This window comes from Dipteris shenzhenensis, chromosome 14, assembly GCF_047967505.1.
Source record: "Dipteris shenzhenensis isolate YYH24624 ecotype China chromosome 14, Dip_SZ_1.0, whole genome shotgun sequence".
NCBI classification, from domain to species: domain Eukaryota; kingdom Viridiplantae; phylum Streptophyta; class Polypodiopsida; order Gleicheniales; family Dipteridaceae; genus Dipteris; species Dipteris shenzhenensis.
The window spans coordinates 11831143-11854987 of NC_141609.1; the positions used below are offsets into that span (position 1 = coordinate 11831143).

General features: G+C 43.8%; 1 protein-coding gene across 3 annotated transcripts in view; it reads left to right on the top strand.

Moving 5' to 3' along the window:
• The first annotated feature begins 2432 nt into the window (after positions 1 to 2432).
• The window catches only part of LOC147894199 (poor homologous synapsis 1), a 69581-nt gene continuing 48168 nt past the window's right edge, over positions 2433 to 23845 (top strand). The window contains exons 1-8 of one of the 3 annotated variants that reach the window (XR_015542129.1): positions 2433 to 2723; positions 2969 to 3088; positions 3553 to 3618; positions 3725 to 3903; positions 4061 to 4266; positions 4410 to 4500; positions 9776 to 9840; positions 9993 to 10020. Coding sequence is in view for 2 of the 3 variants with exons in the window: in XM_087385118.1 (XP_087241244.1) it covers positions 2481 to 2723; positions 2969 to 3088; positions 3553 to 3618; positions 3725 to 3903; positions 4061 to 4266; positions 9776 to 9840; positions 9993 to 10020 (907 nt within the window). In the remaining variant the exon portion in view is untranslated. The remainder of the gene's footprint in view (positions 2724 to 2968; positions 3089 to 3552; positions 3619 to 3724; positions 3904 to 4060; positions 4267 to 4409; positions 4501 to 9775; positions 9841 to 9992; positions 10021 to 23845) is intronic. The other 2 variants (XM_087385118.1, XM_087385120.1) reach the window with 2 other exon arrangements.

The following is a 23845-nucleotide window of genomic DNA, read 5'->3' on the forward strand; positions in this document are numbered from 1 at the left end:
TCTGCAGTCTACCAACCTGTCCTCCTTTTGCAAAGTACCAAGCATCCTTGGTTTATTTCAACCCAATCATTCTCCAACATCTGCAAACTCGAGCCTCAAAACTTATAAAGTGAGAACCTTGGGACTGCTCCACGTAGCTCTTCCCAACTGATCCCTTTCTGGTAAATCTGGAACTCCTCACAAAATCACTATCACTTTCTTGGGTGAAGAGATCCGGTGATAGAACGTTCAGGAGCCACTCTTGTCCGCACCTTTTGGCTAGCTCACCTTCCTTCGCTAGCACCAGTCCTCCATTGGTTTTAGTTTGCACAGTGGGGGAGCTCCAATCTGTGCATTGAGGTTCTTGATCCCTTCAAGCTGATGTAGCTTCAAGTAGTCAAGTAGCTCTTGTGCGCCAAGTTGCTCCTAAAGGTACTTGCGCTTGAAAACCTTGTGGAGGCAGCTTGGTGATTCAGAGTTTTCAATTGGCATTAGCTTGACGTTCTTCTAGCTCGTCCTTGTTGCTTCGATGGGCATGCTATTGATGCTTGCAATTTGAGCTGCTACGCATGGGTGATTGCCAACAACCTCAAAGTTTTTTTTACTACAAAATTGATCCATTGAATTTTCAAAAATGCAAAATACTATGTACAAAATACAAAATCATACATTTCTAAAAACAAAGTACCATGTGCAAAATGCAAAGTGCTATGTTCTATATACCAAACTCAAATTGCTACATACTATATGCAAAATGCTATGTGCAAAATGCAAAATCATATGAACCCAAGGAAGGGCACGTTCCTTGGTCTTTTAATTTTTGGAGAGGAAATGTGCCAACTCTCCCCCCATATGAATGTGTGGTTAAGTTTATTTGTTTATGTGTTGGATACAAAGTGCTATTTGCTAAACACAAAAATGCAAGTTGATTAATGCTAAGTGCTAATTCTAAATGCAAAATGATATGTACGAAATTTAGAGTGCTATTTCTCAAATTCAAATTACTACCAAATATATACAAAGTGATAAATGAAACTGCAATATCCCAAATTTAAATAGCTACAAATGTTTGGCTTAAGTTCCCCGTCCTTTGAGTCAGAATCACTATCACTTTCTTGGGTGAAGAGATCCGGTGATAGAACGTTCAGGAGCCACTCTTGTCCGCACCTTTTGGCTAGCTCACCTTCCTCTGCTAGCACCAATCCTCCATCGGTTTTAGTCTGCACAGTGGGGGAGCTTCAATCTGTGCATTGAGTGTTCTTGATCTCTTCAAGGTGATGTAGCTTCGAGTAGTCAAGTAGCTCTTGTGCGCCAAGTTGCTCCTAAAGGTACTTGCACTTGAAAACCTTGTAGAGGCAGCTTGATGATTCAGAGTTTTCAATTGGCATTAGCTTGACGTTCTTCTAGCTCGTCCTTGTTGCTTCGACGGCCATGCTATTGATGCTTGCAATTTGAGTTGCTACGCATGGGTGATTGCCAACAACCTCAAAGTTTTTTGTACTACAGAATTGATCCATTGAATTTTCAAAAATGCAAAATACTATGTGCAAAATACAAAATCATACATTTCTAAAAACAAAGTACCATGTGCAAAATGCAAAGTGCTATGTTCTGTATCCCAAACTCAGATTGCTACATACTATATGCAAAATGCTATGTGCAAAATGCGAAATCATATGAACCCAAGGAAGGGCACGTTCCTTGGTCTTTTAATTTTTGGAGAGGAAATGTGCCGACTCTCCCTCCACACGAATGTGTGGTTAAGTTTATTTGTTTATGTGTTGGATACAAAGTGCTATTTACTAAACACAAAAATGCTAGTTGATCAATGCTAAGTGCTAATTCTAAATGCAAAATGATATGTACGAAATTTAGAGTGCTATTTCTCAAATTCAAATTGCTACCAAATATATACAAAGTGATAAATGAAAACTACTATATCCCAAATTCAAATAGCTACAAATATATGCAAAAAAATATATGCTAAACACAAACTCCTATGTGCCTATCATATTACCTTCTAAAATATGCTATGAAAATGCTTTTAAATACGTCATGTTTTTAGTGATATATAACTCCATTTAAAACAAATCTAATAATAACCACTTTTAAGTATACTACATAAATTTTCACGTATTGCTACTCTTATAAAATATTGTATTGTATTTCAAATATTTCTACTATTATAGTGCTCTTCTTGATATCATAATTAATTCTTCTCAAATCGCAAGTTTACATAATGCATCCTATAGATACATATTGAGGTCATCCAAGTGTCATGGAGAACTTGACCTACTCAAATTGCAAGTTTACATAAATCTATGTTATATAAATTAAGTCAAAATGGAAAATATTATTTAAAAATTTCTAAGAAATAGCACTAAATTCATTTATACATATTCTAGCTCAATACAGCTACCTGACCGAATCTAGTTGATATGTTAAGGAAAAGAGCTAAAGGTATAAATAGGCCAAATGTGAGCTTCAAGGGGGCTTTGGCTATGGCGATGCCTGCACGGCCCTTCTTCTCTTTTCCCACATCTTCTTGGTCTGTCAAAATGGCCCAATTCGTTCCTGCTCCCTCCCTGCATTCCCTGTCCCAAGCTTCTCCCTCCTTCAAAGTACGTTACCCGCCTTCCTCCTCAGGTTCTTGGCTTCCTTCCAAGCACTCCGCCACCGTTTCCATCTCTCAAAGCCATGGACGTCCCTCCTCCCTTGCCCTTATTCTCCAGGGGCGCGTTCATGTAAACATCTTTCCTTTTCTCTTTTCAATGCTTGTTTCACTCTCTTTCCACCTTCTTCAAATTGAGAGCGGCGCTGTCGATTTTGATGCTTGTCATCCCAGCCTTTCGAAAGTTACGGTGGTTTTTCAAAGTAGTGATTTAAAGATCACGGTTGCATGGTCCAGATAGAAATAGTCGCCAGCTACCTGATTGTATTACTACGTCCAAGATTTTCATATCGACATTCATTGTATTGTTCTATTTAGGAGGAGCATTTTGTGTCCTCATTGGCGTTCTACCGGCCTACGATTCGACAGTTCAATGAAGGTTCTGTCAGCAGAGGTCGAGTCATTTTGGCGAGCTATAAAACGGATGTCGATGACAAGGTGTAGCCAAATTTTACCTTTTCTCTGGAGATGTTTGAGCGCGGCGTGCTTGATTACGTGCATCGCCTAGTAAAACGTGTTGTTGCTCGGAAAGGTTCCAAGCAAAAATGTAGGCACAAAGTTGTCATCGTCGATACAAATATTCAGTCTTAAAAAAGTAAATTCAAAAAATTAGTCTTTAATGAAACCAGGAACTTGATTCGAGTTCTGTGTTCCTCGTTGAAGCTTCTTGTGAAACAATGTGTTGTGCTAAGGTATTTTTCGCTTATGGTTCTGGATAAGTTTTGCGAGATTCTTCTGTATTGCTTCTTCAGTCATGTTACCAGAGGCCGCTATGCTTGCAATCTCATACATGTAACGGCTGCATCTTGAAACTTGGATATATAAATTTGTGGCGGAGTTTTTTCGGCTGTCAGATATATCGCTTCAAGCATCTGAGCTAAGAGTCGTTTCGTTATCTGCAGAGGCACAAGTTTGCAATTCAATTTGAAGATGCTCTTCAAGCTGAATTGTTTTACCAAACCGTTAAGGTCTTCTTTTGATGTAAAGCCCGAGTTTTTGAATGCGCACAATGAATTTCAGGTTTGCTATTATGAAATCCTCAGGAAAATGGTGATGATGTGATATTATTGACAGAATGTGATGATAGCCATGAATGCAAGAGATTCACAGAGCTTCCAAATCATTGAAAATCGACACTCAGATTTGCCTGTTGGATTATCTCCGCATGACGCTTTAGCAAGATGCACCTCTGGCAAGGATTCGTTTTTGTTGGGCCATGAATCTTGCAAAGAGCCTTTTGTACGAGCTACAAGGTGGATTGAAATGTGATTGTAGCCTTGTCTGATTTTCAGTTCTGCATCTCTTTAATGGAAAGAGGAGATACCAGGTTTGAGTATTCATTAGCCAAGCTTTGGTGCCCTGCTATCCAGAAAGCTGAAAGACATGGAGCCAAACTTCTTTATTTTGCAGAATAGAAAGGCCAAATATGTCTACAGTTGCATTTTTTCCGGCAGGTAACGATGGTGTCAGAATTCAACCACGTAATGAACCAGGACTACCTTTCGCTACTGGATCTGAAAGCCAAGCCCATTATCTCCTATTACCACCTCGGTTCCCTCCTGCAGAATTACAGAACTCTACAATTGAGGAGAGTCTTCACAGACGCCAGAGGAAAGGTAGAAAAGCATCATGATCATGTCTTAGAGCAAATGTGAAGATCACAAACTCCCTACATTTCCATCATATAACAATTGGATTAGGCACTCTTAACTATTTTGCATTGTTTAAAAAGGTCATGACTATAATGTTGGTGCTACAGCTTTCACTTCCAAAGTTTCTATGACTTACTATGTTACAAAAAGGCCATCCACTCCTCTGGCTCCTAGTTACTCTTTCCTCTTCTTTGCTAGGTGTGTCCCCTCTTTTTCTTTCACACATGTTTACTAGCAGTTGACACCTCATCGCCACTTGTAAGGATGCTGTCTTGTAGAAAACGATTCTATTTTCGGCAAGCAAGGCTATTTGTAGCAAGCTGAAGTCATGTCTTTTATTAGAAAATAAAACATCAGATGATCTTGTTCATGTGCTTATCACAGTTTCTTTCAACTTTTGGCTAACTGTACGTTGCTTTAGTCATTGTGACTATTGGGTTTAAGGTGTTTAAATCTTATTGGTGAACGTAGCTCTAATGCTAATGGTTCAACCGATGACTCAATGCTTCACAACATGTTTCCAAACGTTGAAGTTGATCTTGATGAAACAGACCTAAAACCATACGCTGAAGTCAATCTGTATATCATGGATGATTTCTTCTTGAACCTCCTCCTAGCCTTGCTTTGCAGTCAGAACTCACGATTCAACAACAATCGATTTGCATTCACAGCTTCTTTCTACAAAGCCCCCTTTCTCCCTAGATTGATCTATGCCCCTTTACCCCCTTCTTGGGATATATTAGAATCTATATGCCCCTAGGCACCACTCATACATAGCAGAAGCTAGGCCTTTTGCCTTAGACCAATCTGTCAGATAAGGCACTTAAATGCATTTTTGTTGGGTACAGTGCACAAAGCAAAGGCTATCGTCTCTACAATCCTGCTTCTCGCAAGATTTTTGTGAGTAGAGATGTTATATTTTCAGAGAATTCATCACATACACATGATGAATTTACTATTCCAACTTCTTCAGATGATGTTTTTGAGGGGATGCTTCCTATAGCATTTGGTTCCCCACTTGAGGCTCATGCTGAAAATCAGAATTTACAGCAACCTCCTCCTCATCCACATGCCCCGATTCAGCCACAGGCTGATTTTGTACCTCCGCAGGGTGTGGATGAAGTTGTCAGGCAGGAGATTCAAGAGATACACGCAGACAAAACAGTCCCGAATTGGTTGCTACAGACTCTCAGGGAGAGTAGGCTTGAGGCCCCATTTCCTAGCAGGACTCGTAGTGTAGTAAGGCACGTAGGGGGGGCTCTTTCAGTTGAGACAGCTTATGTAGGTACTCTTCTTGATGAAGAAGAACCTGACTCTTTTGAAGAAGCAAAGGATAATGTGCATTGGATGCATGCCATGCACAATGAATTGCAGTCCATTGTGAAAAATCAGACCTGGGATGTTGTGGATTTGCCACCAGGAAAGCATGCCATTGGTACCAAGTGGGTTTTTAAAGTGAAAAGGAAGCCAGATGGGTCCATTGACAGGTACAAGGCAAGGCTGGTTGCCAAAGGCTATGCACAAAAGGGCATAGATTATGAGGAGACTTTTGCTCCTACATCCCGGATGACCACCATCAGGTCAGTTAGTGCCATGGCTGCAAATTTTGTTTGGAATGTCCATCATTTGGACGTAAAAACAGCTTTCCTTAATGGGGACTTGCAGGAAGAGGTTAATGCCAAACAACCTCCTGGATTTGAACTTTCTGGCAATGCACCTCAGGTTTTGCAAGCTAAACAAAGCTTTATATGGGCAAACAAGCCCCACGTGCATGGTATGCCAAGATTGATTCATTCCTGGCAAGTAAGAGGTTACATTATAGTCCCACGGAAAGCACCCTCTACATCAAGAAGGATGGGGGGGATATTTTGGTCATCATTCTTTATGTAGATGACATGTTGCTCACAGGGTCAAATGAGGAAATAATTGCAGATTTCAAAGCTGAGTTGAAAGCTGAATTTGACATGACAGATTTGGGCATGTTAAATTTTTATTTGGGGATCCAGTTTATACAAGACAAGTGTGGCATCATTATGGCTCAATCCAAGTATGTGCAGAAGCTCTTGGATAGGTTCAACATGCATGATTGTAAGCCTATAGCCACTCCCATGGAGTCGGGGCTGAAGCTTACTATGTATGATGTAGGTGAATCAGTGGATGTCAGGCTGTGGGATGCCTCATCTATTTGTGCAATACACGGCCCGATATTCAATATGCAGTATCTCAGGTGAGTAGGTATATGCACAGCCCAATGACAACGCATTGGCAGGCTGTAAAACGTTATTTGCAAGGCACAAAGTCTTATGGCTTGATGTTTCCTAGGGGGGGTGACTTGCAAATGCGTGCTTATAGTGATTCAGATTGCGCTGGAGACTATGATACCAAGCAATCCACTAGTGGTAATTGTTTCTTTTTGGGCAAAGCTTGCATTTCTTCGCTGAGCAAGAAGCAATCTACAGTGGCTACTTCCTCATGTGAAGTTGAGTACAGGGCAGCTTTCACAGCGACAGTTGAATTTGTTTGGCTGCGATGTTTGTTCGTTGATCTTTATCTCTTATTGGAGGGTCCTTCTCCAATTCTCACTGATAGTTAGAGTGCTATAGCAGTGGCAAAGAATCCTGTGTTTCATGCTTGCATGAAGCACATTGAGATTCATTATCTTTATGTCAGAGAGAAGTTGCATATAGGGGAGATCAGTATGATCTATGTGTCAACACATGACAATCTTGCAGACATCTTCACTAAAGCACTTTCACATGAGAAGTTTGAGGCATTTCGTAGTGCCCTAAACTTATCTCATTTTGGTGATTCATCACTACCTTGTACACCACATTGGCACTGCAGGGGGGTGTTAGAATTATTATGATATTCTTGGCAGTTATAAGTAGGTTAGGGACACTTTTCTCTATGAGGTTAATACCCCTAACCACAGTCTAATCCCTAACTACGATTAGTGGATAAGATAGGGTTTTGTCACTTAGACAAAACCCCTTACTTCTCTTTTGTACTTACTTCATTTCAGTCCACTATTGATTACACTTACGTTTTGCTCACTCTCTCTCTTGCTCATCACTCTTGCTCTTCATTGTGCTCACAAATTGCTCCTACATGGTTAGTCCAAATGACATTTAAACATGATTCGCATGTAGACTGTTCCTACATGAAGGCATTTAAGCATAGTTTTCTTACCTTTGTAACTATCTGTACATGAGGGCATTTAAGCATAGTTTTCATAGCTTTGTAACTATCTATACAGGGACCTTTGAAATCACTTACACACGGTCTGAATCAGTTATACATACTACAGGGCTTGCATATCATTTTCCAATGGCCAGACTAGTTATAGACGACTTGTTGAAGAAAATGGAGATAATAATAAGGAAGACGAATCCAATAGTAAATAAACAATTGGGATGAATTTGGTAGAGACATTCACGACTCCATATGCCATGAGAATATAACCTTAGGTCAAAAGCACATCTAACACTTCAGGCTCATTCTGGTCTTGAGTTCTTGGCAATGATTATGCGGGAAAATTTGGGATTAGTGGAGTTAGCAGAAGCTATTCATTTTGAACTTTGAACTTAATCCATTTTGAATTCCTCGACTTCTTTCTGGTATATGTGTTAAAAGAATCATAGTTAGAAACACTCCGTAGACTCTAGAGGTTAAGGATGAGTGTATGCACATGATTCACATGAAGAGGCACATGAATCAAATATGGGTCTCATAAATGGAGTCACATGGAATATGGCCAATGTACTTTGTGGTTAAGGATGTAAACAAGTATGTGGTGCTAAGATGTGCACAATGTGAGGATGTTGTACAACCAAGTATTGGTTTACACCTAAACTTGGTGGAACTCTTGGCTCTATTTAGAGGAGCCCAAGAGAGTCTTTTCCATGGATTGAAATACAATTGGACCTAACCTTTTGCAAGATCAAAGTCTCATCATCACGTGTGGTCTCTCTCTCTCTCCTCTATCTTCTCCATGCTCGAGCCTCGTCTCTCTCATGCAAGTCTCAGCTTCCACCTTTCTACATTCACTCACTCTCTCTCTAGAGCTCATAAATCCTGAAACCTTGACATGGTATCAGAGCTTAGGATAGCTCATTTTTTGAGAGTTTTGAGTGTGAGGGTTCTTCATGGATTGCATTTGCCAAAGGTTACGAATCCCTTGAATTTCGAGTTGTCTCTGATAGTGTATTCCTTAAGTGTTTCATTCTTGAGTTTTTTAAAAAAAGGAGCACCTATAGAAATGCAAAGAGGAAATACTTCAAAGGAAAGAGCTTTGAAGAGAAGCTGTTAGAGAAGAAGAGAAGCATCTAAACAAGAATGTGCTTTGAGCAAAATCTTGGGTGAGCAAGGAAAGCAGCTCAACTGTATGCAGCCAAGTTGAAATACAAGCTGCAATGAAAGCAGCTCGGACTGTTTAAAGCATGTGCAGGAGCAGCTCGGGCTGTCAAAAGAGAGATGGTGTAGCAGCCGAACCAAGGGGCTCCTTTTATAGGCCCCAAGGGGCTCCAAAATAACCAACCAGCAGCCCTTCTTCCTGGCTGGCCCAAAACTGACCCCCTGGGTCTGCGACCCACCAGCCCCTTTTTATGGGGCTGTGGGGACCCTGTGTGGGGCTGTGTGCTAGCCGACCAGCCAGCCTCAGCCCTATTTAAGGGCAGGGGACTGCCCCTTTGCAGCCCTCCCCAGCCTGCCCCACCTGATGCGCCTTTTGCTAGTCCTGTTGCAGGTCGTAACCCTGCCCGCAACCTCACCAAATGCCACGCCGTCAGTGCGCCTTTGACCTGGGATAACCCCGCCATGATTGATATGAGGTGCTGCCTCATGTGGCAGCCCCCTCTTTCCCTTTTCTCTGGGTGGATCTTGCCCTTGGTCTCGCTGTCCTCATTTGGGGGCTTACAGATGGGGAGGTGACTTTCCAACACTTTTTGCATGGCATAATAAAACGTGCAGAGCTTGCTTCAACACAATCATATTTTCTATGCTCTAATTTGAGGTTAGTCGATCTATAAGCAATTGCCTCTGCTCCTGCATCCCCCAGTCACTGTTGTGCTCCTAGCATTACAGCTTGAGGTACAAACTGCATACTTTGTGCATGCTGTTTTAGTTCTTCATATGTTTTTGACTGTTTTCCATTGTCAAGTTTCAACCTGATATTTGCTTTGGGTTTCAATGTATAGCAGTAGTCCTTGCATAGTTTTCTTCGTTGTTGTGCAACCCAGCCATTGCTGAAAGTTGTGGCCCCTTTATAGATCTGCTGGCATTGTTTTTTAGTGGCAATATTTTAATAATTATGCATGTTGGGTTTCAATATATTTTCTGGGGGAGATACAGAGCTATTTATGTGGTGTGATAATTTCCTGTGTGGCATGCAATAATATCGTTAAGTATTTTATTTGATTGTAGCATCTTATGTTTATCACATGCAGTGCTAATGAATGTTTTATGTTTAGTTCAGGAATGGCGCCTTTAACAATTGTGGAAGACATAGAGAATGAACAAGCATTAAAGGAGAAGATTACGGTAGTTTCTTGTTTCACAATTTGTCCTATATATTCCAAGGAATCGATTTCTTGGATATACAATGCTTGGTTGCTATTACTCATCTCATGGTTTGGGTAACAAGAGTAGCTCAGGGCAACAAGCTCTACTAATAAAGTTTTTGTATAATGCAGGCTTGCTTTCTGGATCCCGGGTTTCAAGGTATGTAGCTCAGAACATCCATGAGTTTTTCTATCATGTTTGTATGCTGAAGGTGCACTTCTCAATTGCTTTTTTGGGCTTGCTCCAGATCATAATATTTAGTATTTCCAAGAGCTTGAGAGCATTGTGTGATTGTAATTTTGGAATTCTAAACATTGAAGGAGTCCACCATCTTTTTCATTAGTTCATACACAAATAAGACGGCTTCAAGATTGGTGGCCACTTCCCTGAAGCTCTTGCTTAATTGACTTAACCTCCATCCTTTGTGCGGAAGGTCTCATATGAAGAAGGTGTCCATGAAGGTCTGACCTTCCCTATTGCTTAAACAATGGGGCTACAAATCAAATTGAAAGACAAGTCCTCGGTAACGAAGAATTTTCTACAAGGACTCATGGCCTTATCTTTTGTAGCCATTAGCCAAGATGGTTGTTGGGTTCCATAAGCTAGAATTTTACACCACTATATTGTTGCTTCATGTCCAACACTAGAGGCTCCTTCCATCCCCACAAAATCACCATCATCTTCTATCAAAACTGTTGCATCATTTGCAACTGCGGGAAAAGTGTGGTGGCTTCTATAACTATGTGAGTGTGAGGGTCTAGATCCATCCGATGACTTTTGGAGGCTCTAAGACCTATACATGGCTATGGGAGTGACCTATAGATAGCAGTGGCGGCGGCGGTTGGATGTACCTACGAGTGTATGGAGCTTGGCAGCAATTGACATACCTATTGATGGTCCCACATGTTGATCGTGGTAGTATTACACTCCACTTGCGAGTTGTCTAGAATGTTTTCTTTTGAGAGACGGCTTTGCTGTGTGTGGCCCTTACACCCACCAGACATCTCATGGAGAACTCTTCCCTCCCACTTTATTTATTCGGTGCCACCTCAAGTGTGGACCCTCCGAACCAAATGAAACTCAGAGAGCGGAGAAGATACCAGGATCCTGACAGACCCAGGCATGCAAAACTAGCGGGTGCTCGATCTAGAGCTGCCATACCCATACTAGGGGTCGGCTCAACTTTGGATGCTTCACTTTGGATGTTGGCCTAAACCCATCCTCGTGGGTGATGGAAAAATTACAAAGGAAGCTTAATGACACGTAGTGAACGGGGACGTAGTCCCATATGCAATTGGAATAAGTGTGGTGGTTTGTCTAAATAATATATGTGTGAGCATGTAGACCCATCCCTTGGGGGACTTTTGGAGGCCCTAGGAGCCCGGCATGGCTATGAGGCAGGGTGTAGGTCTTGGGACCCCCTACCTATAACATTGTTATGTGTGTGTGGGGTTGACATTTGTCCCAAGGGGACTTTGGCAGAAACATGCTGTTCGGTTTGTCAAAGGAGTAGGGTCAATGCCCCATTTGTGGTGAATTGGAACATGCACGGACTCCGTGATCATGCACGGTGCACAAGATCCTTAGTGATGAAACTCTGGATTGCGATGGACAAGTCTACCCTCATGAGCACAATGGCATCTTTGAAGGGGACCAAAATCTACTTGGATGACGACCTCACCGTTTTTACAGTAGAAGGGAAGAAGGGAGGGAATGATACGTGTAATGGCAACAAGAGAAGCAGGCAAATGTGTCATGTGCATGGTGTACCTAGGGTTGGATAGTAGGTGAATGTGGGTTACAGGATAGCATAGGACTGGATGGCTATTTTTACCCGAGATTGCTATATATAGAGATTGATTCATATATAGTGCTTGCTTTATATGGAGGGAGCAGTTCATAGCATTGTGCTATCTATAGAGGGAGGGCCAGTGCTATTGTGTAGATCAGTTGAGCGCTCCTCAACTGATGGATGGGGCTTGGACCTAGGCTGGGACTCTGGCCATCTACATGGCGGATCATAGGTGGTGTATCGAAGGTCCTCTGGACAGGCTCAGGTGGTATGGGACGCCTGGGTTATATACGGGCCTATGGATGAGTCGAGCTGTAGCCCATGTGCTCAGGGATGGTCGAGAGGATTGAGGCGCCTGCGTTATGATTCTGGTTGGATTGAGGACGAGATTCTAGGTCAGTGATAGGGTCAGATCTTGCAGGGTCGTGTCATTTGGTATCAGAGCCGCCCTTTCATCACAGGTAGAAAGGTGAAGTAGCTCAGGAGATTTCCAGGTATAGTTCTCATATCTACATAGGATTTTCCATATTCTCTTCTGTTCAAGACAAACATATGGGGTTGGCAGCTACGCTGGTAACTAGTGAAATCGTTGGATTTCTTTGACTAGTTGGGATTCCTCTGTGTTCTAAAGAACATATGGGGTTGGCAGCTACGCTGGTAACTAGTGAAATCGTTGGATTTCTTTGACTAGTTGGGATTCCTCTGTGTTCGCCTTTAGAGAAGGAATTCGACGCTGGATTATTGTATGAGAATTTGGAATTGTTGATCAGCTAGTTGTTTGAGGAAGGTTGATGCGATTGCATGAGCGCTAGGTAAGCTCTTGCGATGGGGATGATAAAAGGGGAGGATTAGGCCGCATAGGATTGGAGAAGCCGGGTGCGATTATCCAGGGCTGGATTGGGCTTATGAATTGGGACAAAGGAGTAATTCACTGCTGATTGTTGCGGGCTGCGATGCTTTTCTGATGATCTACCACAGCATAGCTTTGCTTGTTCGGGCTAAACGCAAGGATTGGGTACGAAAAGCAACGCTTTCCAACATCTCGTCCAAACGCCCTGTTTTGATCATCTCTATTGATGCGCCAGGAGCGCCTTTCTTCTTTGAGGTATTAGCGGAACAGCATGGACATGCGTGTGTTGCGTGGATTACTGCGTAGGAGATGGGCGATGTGAGCTTGGCATTTGGGTGACCGTGGCTTTTGAGATCATCGCACAACGCTTCACTATTTTTATATGATTTGGCCAAGAATAGAAAAGCAACGCTGTTTTTGGCAGCATGCTTTTGGAAAAGTGCGAAGCCCATGTGTTTTTTGATTCAAAGCATTAGGCTTTTGGGATTCTCACCTTTATAAGACTCCCACCCTTGCTCTATTTACCCCGATTTCCCCTTCACCCTCTTCATTATCTTTCCTCATTCGTTGCTCTTCACACCTGGTTCGCTATTCCTATGGAAGGCCATCAAAGCTGGACTATTTCTTCATTGAGATGGAGGACGAGGCTCATGGAAGATTATTCCTCGTAGACCTCATGACCTGCTACGAGAGATGGGTTCCTTGATGGATGAACTCTGGGCAGCTCTTCACTACTATAAAACCCCTCAATACCAGAAATATATTGAAGAAGGCTGGTGCTGTTCTTAATGTAGACAGCTTGGTTTAGAGTCTTTATATCGCTTCTAAGTTATTGAGAAGCGATGAAGTTGAAATGCTTAGTTTTGACAGACATCCAATTATTTTTTCGACTGGATATTTTGAACCACTCTTGGTTCAAGATGTTTCCCAATTTTGTATGAATTGTGTTCTAAACTGTCTTGTTATTAAATTGACCAGGTTTTGGTTAATTTGGTTATGATTTGTATCTAGTGGCATCTATAATTTGATGGGTTTTTTTTTCAAATTATATAACGTGTACTTTTGTTCCATATATCTTGAAGTTTTTTAGATATATGGTACATTGATGGTGCCTAAGTATTTGTTACATATTAGACTGGATTTAACTAAGACAATTGGATTTTCCTTTCTCAAATCTTAGTGCATAGATTCCTATTTGGTTTCTATTTGAAGTTTTGATCTCGATGTGATTGTAAGTTATGACGTTTCTTCGAGTTACCGTTTGGACATATGAAGGTTCTTATTGATTAGACCAGTATGAGTCTTGTTGGATACCTTCTTTGAATCATGTCCAACGGCGGGGTCATTCTGATTCTCACTCTTTTAGCCCGAGGTCATGGATAGTCAAGATTCAAGAGTTGTTAGGGATGCTACCTGCTTGTTTTCTTCTTTGACCTATTGGTTGGGGTATTGTAACACAAGGGGGTGATATAATCACATTAAGAAAAGGATTGAGAACGGATTTGCCACCCTGACTCAATCTGGGATGATCTGAGTTGAAGAGGGATTGGCTACCCTGATTCACTCATATTGTCCTCCGAGTTTTTTATTTGCAGTATGCTTTGGTGGTATGGGACACTAAGGTATGTTACATTTAAGATTCTCTGATGTGGTGGTATTGTCATGATCTGTGACGTATTTCTTTCTCTATATCTTAGACTTATGGATGGTTTGATGAATGGACACTTGTGAAAGGGTATGCCCTTTCGACGGGACACTTCCTATGAGGCACAACCCTTCACAAGAGACATTCTATGGAAGAGACACTCCTATTGTAATGTACCCTCTCATCAAGGGTCACACCCTTCACAAGGGGTACACACCTCTTCATGCACATACACTTTGGAGTACACACCTTTTCATGTGTGACTCTTCACTCTCTATATAAGAGAGGCCCAATTGTATGGATGATACACTACAGACACTCAAGCAATAGAAATATTCCTTGTTCTCTGCTATTTCAGTCTCCTTTCTGTTCCTTAGCACATTTCTAAATATAGTAAATCTAGGATTTCTTACAGTGGTAGGAAATGCCCCCTACCTTCTAGCGCCTATCTGATACATCTCTTTCCGCTAGAAGGATATCCGTGCACATTGTGCATGGAAGAGATGGAGAGAATGAGCATAAAAATTTTTAGCGCCAACCCCACCTAAAGTCATCAATGGCCTCTTCATCTCCCCCACATCACGAGTTGATGTGAATGGACACGACAAAAATCGTGTCTTTTCATGTGCTTGGACTGTCCCAAAACCAAGGGACGCACCTTTTCCACCATCGGACACACCTTTTGATGAAGAGTTTTGACTCCTCACCCAAGGGACACACCCCATCGTGGAAAAAAGGACACCTCTTTTCGTGTGGGGACACCCCTTTTTAAAAATAGGGTCACACCCCTTCATGAAAAGGTACACCTATTCCAAGGGTCACACCCCTTAGAATAGGCACACCTTTTGGCACCAAGCACCCTACAAAAGGGTACCTAAAAGGGCTAAAAAGGAAAAACCAGCCCCATACCTTAGGCCTAACCCTAGACTACCCAAGAGTTAATTAAACCCACGAACCACCACCCAGCACTAGGCGTCCAAATAAAAAAAAACGCGAAATTCAGAATTCCGTTTCGCCATTTTTTGCCGTACGTGATTGCGCCATTTTCTTCCAGCCAACACGTGCCCTTCGTCAGGCCTCAATCTTGCATCGTTCTCAATGGCCTGCACCAGCCGGCTCTATTGCATACCTGCCTGCAAGACCTGGTGATCGAACAGACCCCCTTTGCAGCCTCTATCGTCAACTTGCTGCCTCATTTTCTGCAAACAGCGCCAAGGTGCCAGAAATTCGCCATGATTACCTGCGATCAACAGCCTTGCTGCCCACAAATCAGCTAGGAAGCAAGAACAGCGCCAGATGCAGCGAATTTCTTCTAAGCCTCCCCTGCTTGTGACCAGCAGCTTCGCTGCCTCTCTATCGCGATTCAGACCAGCCTGGATCTTGCTGGTTCATCTCGCCACCTTAGCTTGTGAACAGCGGCCTTTTGCTGCCTTCCCATTCCGACCAGCCAGCAGGCCCAGATCTGCTCCTCGCACCCCACAGGTACTTGCCTCTAAATTCAACGCAGGAAAAGCGTGTCTGGTTCCATGCAATCTGCCCTTTTCTACACCACGGCTCTGCCACACCTCAATCAGTCTTGAAAGTCTCGCCAAGCGCCTCTTAATTGATGGACCTCCGGACCAGAGATTTTCAAGCCTTGCTATGCAACTAATTGACAGATCTAATCTATGCTAGGTGGATTCTTTCCATTCTATTTCTAAGGATTCTCTTTCATATTGTTATTTGACGCTCATTATCAAATTACAGCAAATGAAAGCCTCCTCCTTAAAGCATGGAAACCCCTGGTAATTCCCCAGTCCTTTCAAGGACACCTCAGGCATCACCTACCACACAATATCGTGTTCAGATTGCACTACCAGCCCATTTCGGAGCTTTTGCATCGTGGGTCTTCTGTGTCACGTGCCCTTCCAGTGACTTGGACCACATCCTATACCTTCTGCGTGAGGCACCTCAGTTACATTACTTTCTTAGCACAGTCCAGGTTGTGTTCCACGAGACACGTAGATACCCAGAACCCGATATTCCTCACGAGTTTGCTGTCCATCTTTGGAGAGACTTTTACCCCTCAACTTTAGCATCTCCAAGGTACTTTCCACCTCCTTTAGCTCCCATATATCCTCCTATACAGGTTGTACCTTCCCCAAGACAGTATTTACACTCTGAAGGCACTCCTTCTCCTGGATATCCTCCACTTCCGACAGCAGCTCCTTATCCCTTCTCAGATCTGTGGACTCTGCAACCTGCCCCTGTACTCTCACGAGCAGTAACACCCATTTCGGCATCATCAGTGTTACCTCAGAGAGGACCTCCTTTACCAAATTTCCACAGGTGGTTCCATCCTGCCTCGCCTGCCCCCACCGACATGAGCAACCTCAGGGAGCAGCCTGAATCTTCTTCCAAGAATGGTACAAACTAGAGCGCAGGTTCATACAGAGGATGACGTGACGCAACCAGACGACTATGTGGACTCATTCCCACCATAGGTAGAAAACACTGAACTCCGTGCCCTCTACCGTTTACTCCAAGCTTCCAAAACTAAAAGACTTGACATTAAACTTCCGGAAGCCTACATTGGTCAACGAAATTGTCGAACAGTTGACCAATGGCTCGCAAAACTGCGCATGTACTTTGATAGTGTTGACCTTACTGAAGGCAAAAAGATTGCCTTGGCAGCCCCCCTCCTCAAGGATACAGCTTTCCTATGGTGGCAACGACGCTTAAAGGACGGCAAAAGTGTGTTAACCTGGGAACGTTTTGAACACGTGCTCCATAAGCAGTTCATACCTGCCAATGCGGACTTCCAAGCACGATCAAAACTCAGACAGTTGGAGCAAACAGGCTCCCTGTCTTCCTACATCTCTCAGTTCACCACATTGGTGCTGGAGATTGATGGTTTAACTGATGATGATCGCCTTCATGCTTTCATCTCAGACCTAAATCCCTCGTTATGCATTGATGTCCTCAAAGCAAACATCACCACCACAGCTGGCGCTATTGCTTACGTAGAGCGCATTACTGATTTCCAAAACACAGGGAAGCAAAGTGCTAATAGAACACGGAACTCTACTATGGCCAAAGGTGCTCGTCCTCAAGATAACCCCAAGTTTAGAAAAAACTCGGGTAATGAAGGTCAACGACAGTCTCAAGATCCCCACAAGTCTCAGAAATCGTATGTTGGATTCCAACAGAAGCACTCCTCCAAGGATCGCGCCTCTTCTTCTTCACAAAGTCATGACCGTCATCCCCAACATAAAGGTGCGGCCACTAATAAAAAGAACAACTCCATCACAAAAGGCGACACGTCCCAGCACTCCTGAAGCCCCTGATCTGCAAAACAACCACACACAACATCAGAACTGAGCAGGCTGCTCACCACCCAACCGTGACATCTACGGGATATGATCCCGAATCAGAAGATGTCCCCTCCGAGCCACGAGCTGAGCTACTAGCACGAACTCCCAATCAGATCCAAACCAGCCTGGTGTCCCATACCACCAGGTGGCGCTGTGAAGCCTTGGATTTGTCACTGGGCCTTGGGCTACGCTAAGATGCAGGCGCGCGTCCGCGACACAATCCAGGATCAGACCTAGCACCTGGGAACGAGACTTGCTCCCAACTGCACACTGAGAACTGAACCCCCTGGGCCTCTTTTATAGACTCGGGCCCTGGCGCCAAAAATAGCGAAGACCTATAAATAGTTCGTACCCTTGCCACTCAACCCGAGAATCAAGCCTGCCTAGCTCTAAGCCTCCTCAGGCTAACCTGAGCTAGTTCTGTGTACCTAGTACACGTCAGATACCAATCCGTGCACATGACATACTCCCCCTCCTTTAAGAACTCACTCCTGAGTTCGCTAAGAAATCTGGAAATGTTCTTTGGAGGTTTTGTAATGTCTCCCATGTTGCATCCTCCTCAACACGATCCTTCCACTTAATCTTGTATTCCGTGATAGTACGATTTCGAATCTGTCTTTCACGAAATTCAAGAATAGATTCAGGTTCGTGAGGAATAAAAGTCAAATCTGTAACTTCTATAATCTCATGAGGAGAAACAAGTTGATCATTTGCACCCAATACTTCTTTCAGTCTACTGACATGAAAGACTGGATGTACTTTAACATCAGGAGGCAATTCTAGTCGATATGCAACTGGTCCAATTCTTTTAATGACCTTGAATGGGCCACAGTATCTGGGGGATAATTTCGGAACCAAACCAGTACTTAGGCTCTTGGATTCCTTAGGAATTCTCAAATATACCATCGTTCCTTCAGAGAACTCTCTGGGTGAACGATGTCTATTAGCATAAAATCTGTCCTGATCTTGGGCACTTCTAATAGACTCCTTGGCAAACTGCAACATTTCCTGCATATCTAGCAAGAAATTCTTAGCAGCATCATTTTGAATCCCTTTTAATCCAACCATAACTGGTGACTTAGGTTGAAACCCGTACAGAAGCATAAAAGGACTGTAACCTGTACTAGAATGCTTTGCACTGTTGTAAGCAAATTCAATCATGGGTAGATAATCTTCCCATGAAGACTGTCTCTTAGATACATATGCCCGAAGCATGTCTTCAACCAACTGGTTGACCTTTTCTGTACTGCCATCGGATTGTGCATGATCCGAGGAACTCATAGTAGTTTCTAACTTCTCAAAAACAAGTGTCCAAAAGTTACTTGTAAACTTTGAGTCCCTGTCACTGACTATGTCAGATGGCAAACCATACAGCTTGAACAAGTGGTCCACAAACTCGTGAGCCAACTGAACAGCTGAAATAGTTGTTCTTGTAGGTAAGAACCTAGCCATTTTTGTCAAACGGTCGACTATGACCCAAATAGAGTCATGACCCTTGCGCGTTCGAGGTAAACCAGTAATAAAATCCATGGAAATACTTTCCCATTTATTACCTGGAATCTGTAAAGGCTGTAATAAGCCCGCGCTTCTAAGGCGTTCAGCCTTAGTAACCTGACAAACTTGGCAACCTACTACATAGTTCTCTATAAATGCACGCATCTTAGGCCAATAAAAGGTATGCTTCACAAGAGACAGAGTCCTATGTATACCTGGATGTCCCGCACTAGGAGCATCATGACACTCCCAGAGAATCTTGGATTTAAGGTTCTGAACATCAGGCACACAAATCTTTTCATTCTGGAACAGCAAGCCGTTCCTAATCATCCACTGACCTCCCGCCGCCTGTATCCTAGGTGGCACAATCCCTGAGTCCTGGTCAACCATGGAGCTCCCATCCTTGGACTTTCTGCCAATAAGAACTGAAATGACTATCAGTTGCGTATAGCCCTCTCAAGGATTGAAATAGGTCTGAGGATATTTCCGTAAATGACAAAGCATTTACAAACTTAACTCGACTTAAGGCATCCGCCACACTATTCAACGAACCCTTACGATAACGTATTTTGAAATCAAAATCCTGCATTAGTTCTGCCCATCTAGCTTTCCTTCCCCTTAATTCTGATCCATCACACACATACTTAATTGACTGGTGATCAGTCAATACAAGGAACTTTGAACCATACAAGTAGTGTCTCCAAACCTTAAGAGCATACACTACAGCATAAAGTTCCTTCTCGAGTGTGGGCCAACGATATTGAGTGTCGTCTAGCTTCTTACTCTCAAAAGCTACAGGTCTGCCCTCTTGGAATAGAGCTGCCCCAATCGCATAATCACTCGCATCGGCCTCTAAAACATAAGGCCGGGTAGGATCGGGTAATGCAAGAACGGGTGCTTCCTTGATAGAAAACTTCAAGGTTTCAAAAGCCTTGTTCATTGCATCATTCCAAGGGATCGGCTGAGTAGACCTGCGTCCACGACCTTTCAATGTGTTGGTCAAGGGTGCCGTGATATGTGAATAATCACGCACTGACTTCCGAAGAAAAACCGTAAATCCTAGGAAAGAACGAAGTTGTTTCACACTCTGAGGGATAGGCCATTCTAAAACCTTCTGGATACGATCCAGATCAATGCTAATACCTTCAGAAGAAATCTTGTGTCCTAAGTAAATGATATCCTTCATAAAGAAGTCACATTTACTCATCTTGGCATAAAGCTTATGCTGTCTTAGAACAACTAAGACAACCCGGAGGTGTCCTATATGATCCTCAAGCGTTTTACTATATACCAAGATATCATCTAAGAACACGACAACAAATTTGCCCAGATAATCTCTGAACAAATCGTTCATCATCTGCTGAAAAGTAGCAGGAGCATTGGTCAAACCAAAAGGTAATACGAGGAACTCGTAATGACCATACCTAGTCCGGAATGCGGTCCTATCTATGTGTTTAGCATAGATACGGATTTGATGATAACCCGTACGCAAATCAATCTTAGTGAAATACTTCGCTCCGGCCAAACGGTCTATCAAATCATTAGAACGAGGTAAAGGATAGCGGTTCTTAATTGTGACTTTATTTAATCGTTTATAATCTATACACATTCTCCAGGAAGAATCTTTCTTCTTTCTTAAGAGGACAGGTGCACCCCAAGGTGATTTACTTGGGCGGATATAGCCCATATTCAGGTAATCCTGAAGCTGGATAGCTAACTCATCCTCCTCTACCTGGCTCATCCTATAAGGTGGTACACTGATAGGTTGAGCCCCTGGGACTAAGTCTATGCGATGATCTACTGCCCGTTCTGGAGGTAAACCTTCCGGCAGTTGAGCTGGAAATACGTCTTGAAAATTATCTAACAACATTCTCAATTCTCGGTGTTCAAACACACTTAATTCATTCTTGTTAATTACCGAAACAACAAATGAAGAAAGTGGAATCAAAACACACTGATAGACATCATAATGAGAATTGTTTAGTATATTTCGAAGCTGCATTGCAGATACAATAGGCCCCTGAGAAGGGGGAATCTTATCACACTGAATACAAAATTGGGTGTCCTTGTCTACAAAAGAAAGTGTATGCTCCGTCCATCCGATCTGAATATTGTGGGTTTTAAACCACTCTATCCCGATCAACAAGTCTACATGCTCTAGATGCATAACATAACATGTGAGAGCTCCCGTGTAGGCTTGAATCCGAATGGGAAGCGCTTCAACCTTGCGATCCCAAAACTGCTTCCCAGCTGGAAGCTGCACCTCGTAGGTGTGGTCGCTAGGTACTGTGGACAGCCCCTTCTTCTGCACAAATTTGTAATTAACAAAATTGTGAGAGCTGCCCGGATCAAAGAGAATGTGAACCTGATGGTCCCTAACTTCTCCATAAACTCGGAAAAGATCATGGGAACCAAACAACGAAGTATTAAAGGTACAATTACAAGAAAGGGGGCAGGTAATGACATTTACTGAAATACCTGTCATCGTGACTTGGTTGGCTCCCTTGGCTGCGGTACGTGGACCCGCCTGGAGCTTCGGTCCTAGCACCAACTTTTGGTTCTTTCGCTTAGGACACTCATTCTTTGTGTGGCCCCGCTCCTCGCAATAGAAACATCGGCCTTCTTTCTTGAGCCTGAGAGTGCGAAGGAAACGGGCCTTACCATTCTTTGCTGGAGTTAAGCTTTTCCTGGAGGCGTTGTCCGTAGACTTCGTCTCCCCAATACCAGTCGTATGCTGAAAGAACTTGCGTTTGTTCTTTCCACTCGTTTCGGTAACTGTGGTTGCCTTGGTACCGGCCATGGTATCATCATATATGCGCGCATATGTCATGGCCTCCTGCAACGTTGTGCACTTGTTGTTCTTGATCTGCAACTTATAGGAGTCTGGCAAACCATCCACGAAGAAACCTAATAAGGTCACTAGATCCATTTTAGTGGCCCTGGTTTGCAGATCCCTAAATCTTTGAAGATAAACTTCAAAGGTCAAATTCAATTTTGACATATCGAGGGCCTTGAGCTTGCCGACGATGTACAAGGGCTGACGGAGGCCGTACAGTGCTGACGTAACTGTACGGCGTCCGTACAGTTCTGAAGGTACAAGGCGCAGTCGCAAATCGGTGCAGCAGCAGGTGCAGGGCTGGCGAAACCAGTCTGTACAGGCTGTACGGCTGTTGCAGGGCCTTCGAAGGCTGCGCAGGCTGACGCAAGCAGGGGCAGATGCGGGAGACTTGCTCGAGGCAGGGTGATGCTGACGCAGGCAGTGTACGGACGAGGCTAGCAGGCTGGCACAGAAATCGAGGTAGAGGCTCGAAGATCTAGGCTGCTTGTGAGTAGGCTAGCACCCTGCCCTCACCTATATAGGGTGCAGGGCAGCCTTATTTGGAAGCTGTGCTTCCAAAAAAGGCCAAGCCCCTCCAGCTTTGGAGGGGTGCTTTTTCGGAAAAAGCAACCCCCCCTGCGCAGGCTGCACGCAGCCCTAGGCGCAGGCTGTTCGCAGCCTGTTGCACAGGCTGTAGTCAGCCTATTGCGCAGGCTGTTGACAGCCTCTACTTGCCCCGTCTACTCCGCCCCTTCCTAAGCACTGCATCCCCGCCTCCCTTGCTGTCTTTTTTCTGCACATCTCTCCTACTTTTCTGCTCTATTTCTCCTCCCTCTAAACTTCTCTCAGAGGCCTTCAGAAATTTCGATTTTCTCTCTCTCCTATTCTTCTTTCTTTTCCAGATATCTCTTCACCCCTTCTATCTCAGGTACCCAGCAAAAACGCAGCAGGAAATTTCGAAATTTAGGGCATACCTGGAAGAGAAATCCGTCCAAATTCTCGCATCAGAAGTTCCTACCTCAGGAGTTGGCTCTGATACCAACTGACACGTCCCAGCACTCCTGAAGCCCCTGATCTGCAAAACAACCACACACAACATCAGAACTGAGCAGGCTGCTCACCACCGAACCGTGACATCCACGGGATATGATCCCGAATCAGAAGATGTCCCCTCCGAGCCACGAGCTGAGCTACTAGCACGAACTCCCAATCAGATCCAAACCAGCCTGGTGTCCCATACCACCAGGTGGCGCTTGTGAAGCCCTGGATCTGTCATTGGGCCTTGGGCTACGCTAAGATGCAGGCGCGCGTCCGCGACACAATCCAGGATCAGACCTAGCACCTGGGAACGAGACTTGCTCCCAACTGCACACTGAGAACTGAACCCCCTGGGCCTCTTTTATAGACTCGGGCCCTGGCGCCAAAAATAGCGAAGACCTATAAATAGTTCGTACCCTTGCCACTCAACCCGAGAATCAAGCCTGCCTAGCTCTAAGCCTCCCCAAGCTAACCTGAGCTAGTTCTATGTACCTAGTACACGTCAGATACCAATCCGTGCACATGACAAAAGGACTTTGTACCATCTGTACAGGCGACCATAGATGGTTCGATTGTCCCAAGCGACCAAAGCAAAATTCCAATATGAAACCTAGCACTTCCCAAACAGAAGATGCTACCCCAGCACAAGACAAGAAAGGCAAAGCTGTTCGAATGGCAAATACCATCCACATGAGCCTTGCCAGCAACCCCGAACCTTCCCTGGCCACTCAAGTACTTCGTGTTCAAGGATCGATTCGTGGAACAACGGTCACTATCCTCATCGACAGTGGTTGCTCTTATAACTTCCTAGCTAGTTCTATGGTCGACAAACTTTGGTTGACCACCAGTCCTAGGTCCATGGACTATCAGATTGAACTCGCAAATGGAACTACCTTCTTGTGCAACACTAGGATCAAAAACTTGTCTTTTCGCATCGACCATTATACGGACAAGTTGAACTTCGACATCATGCCTCTTTCTCGGTACGATGTCA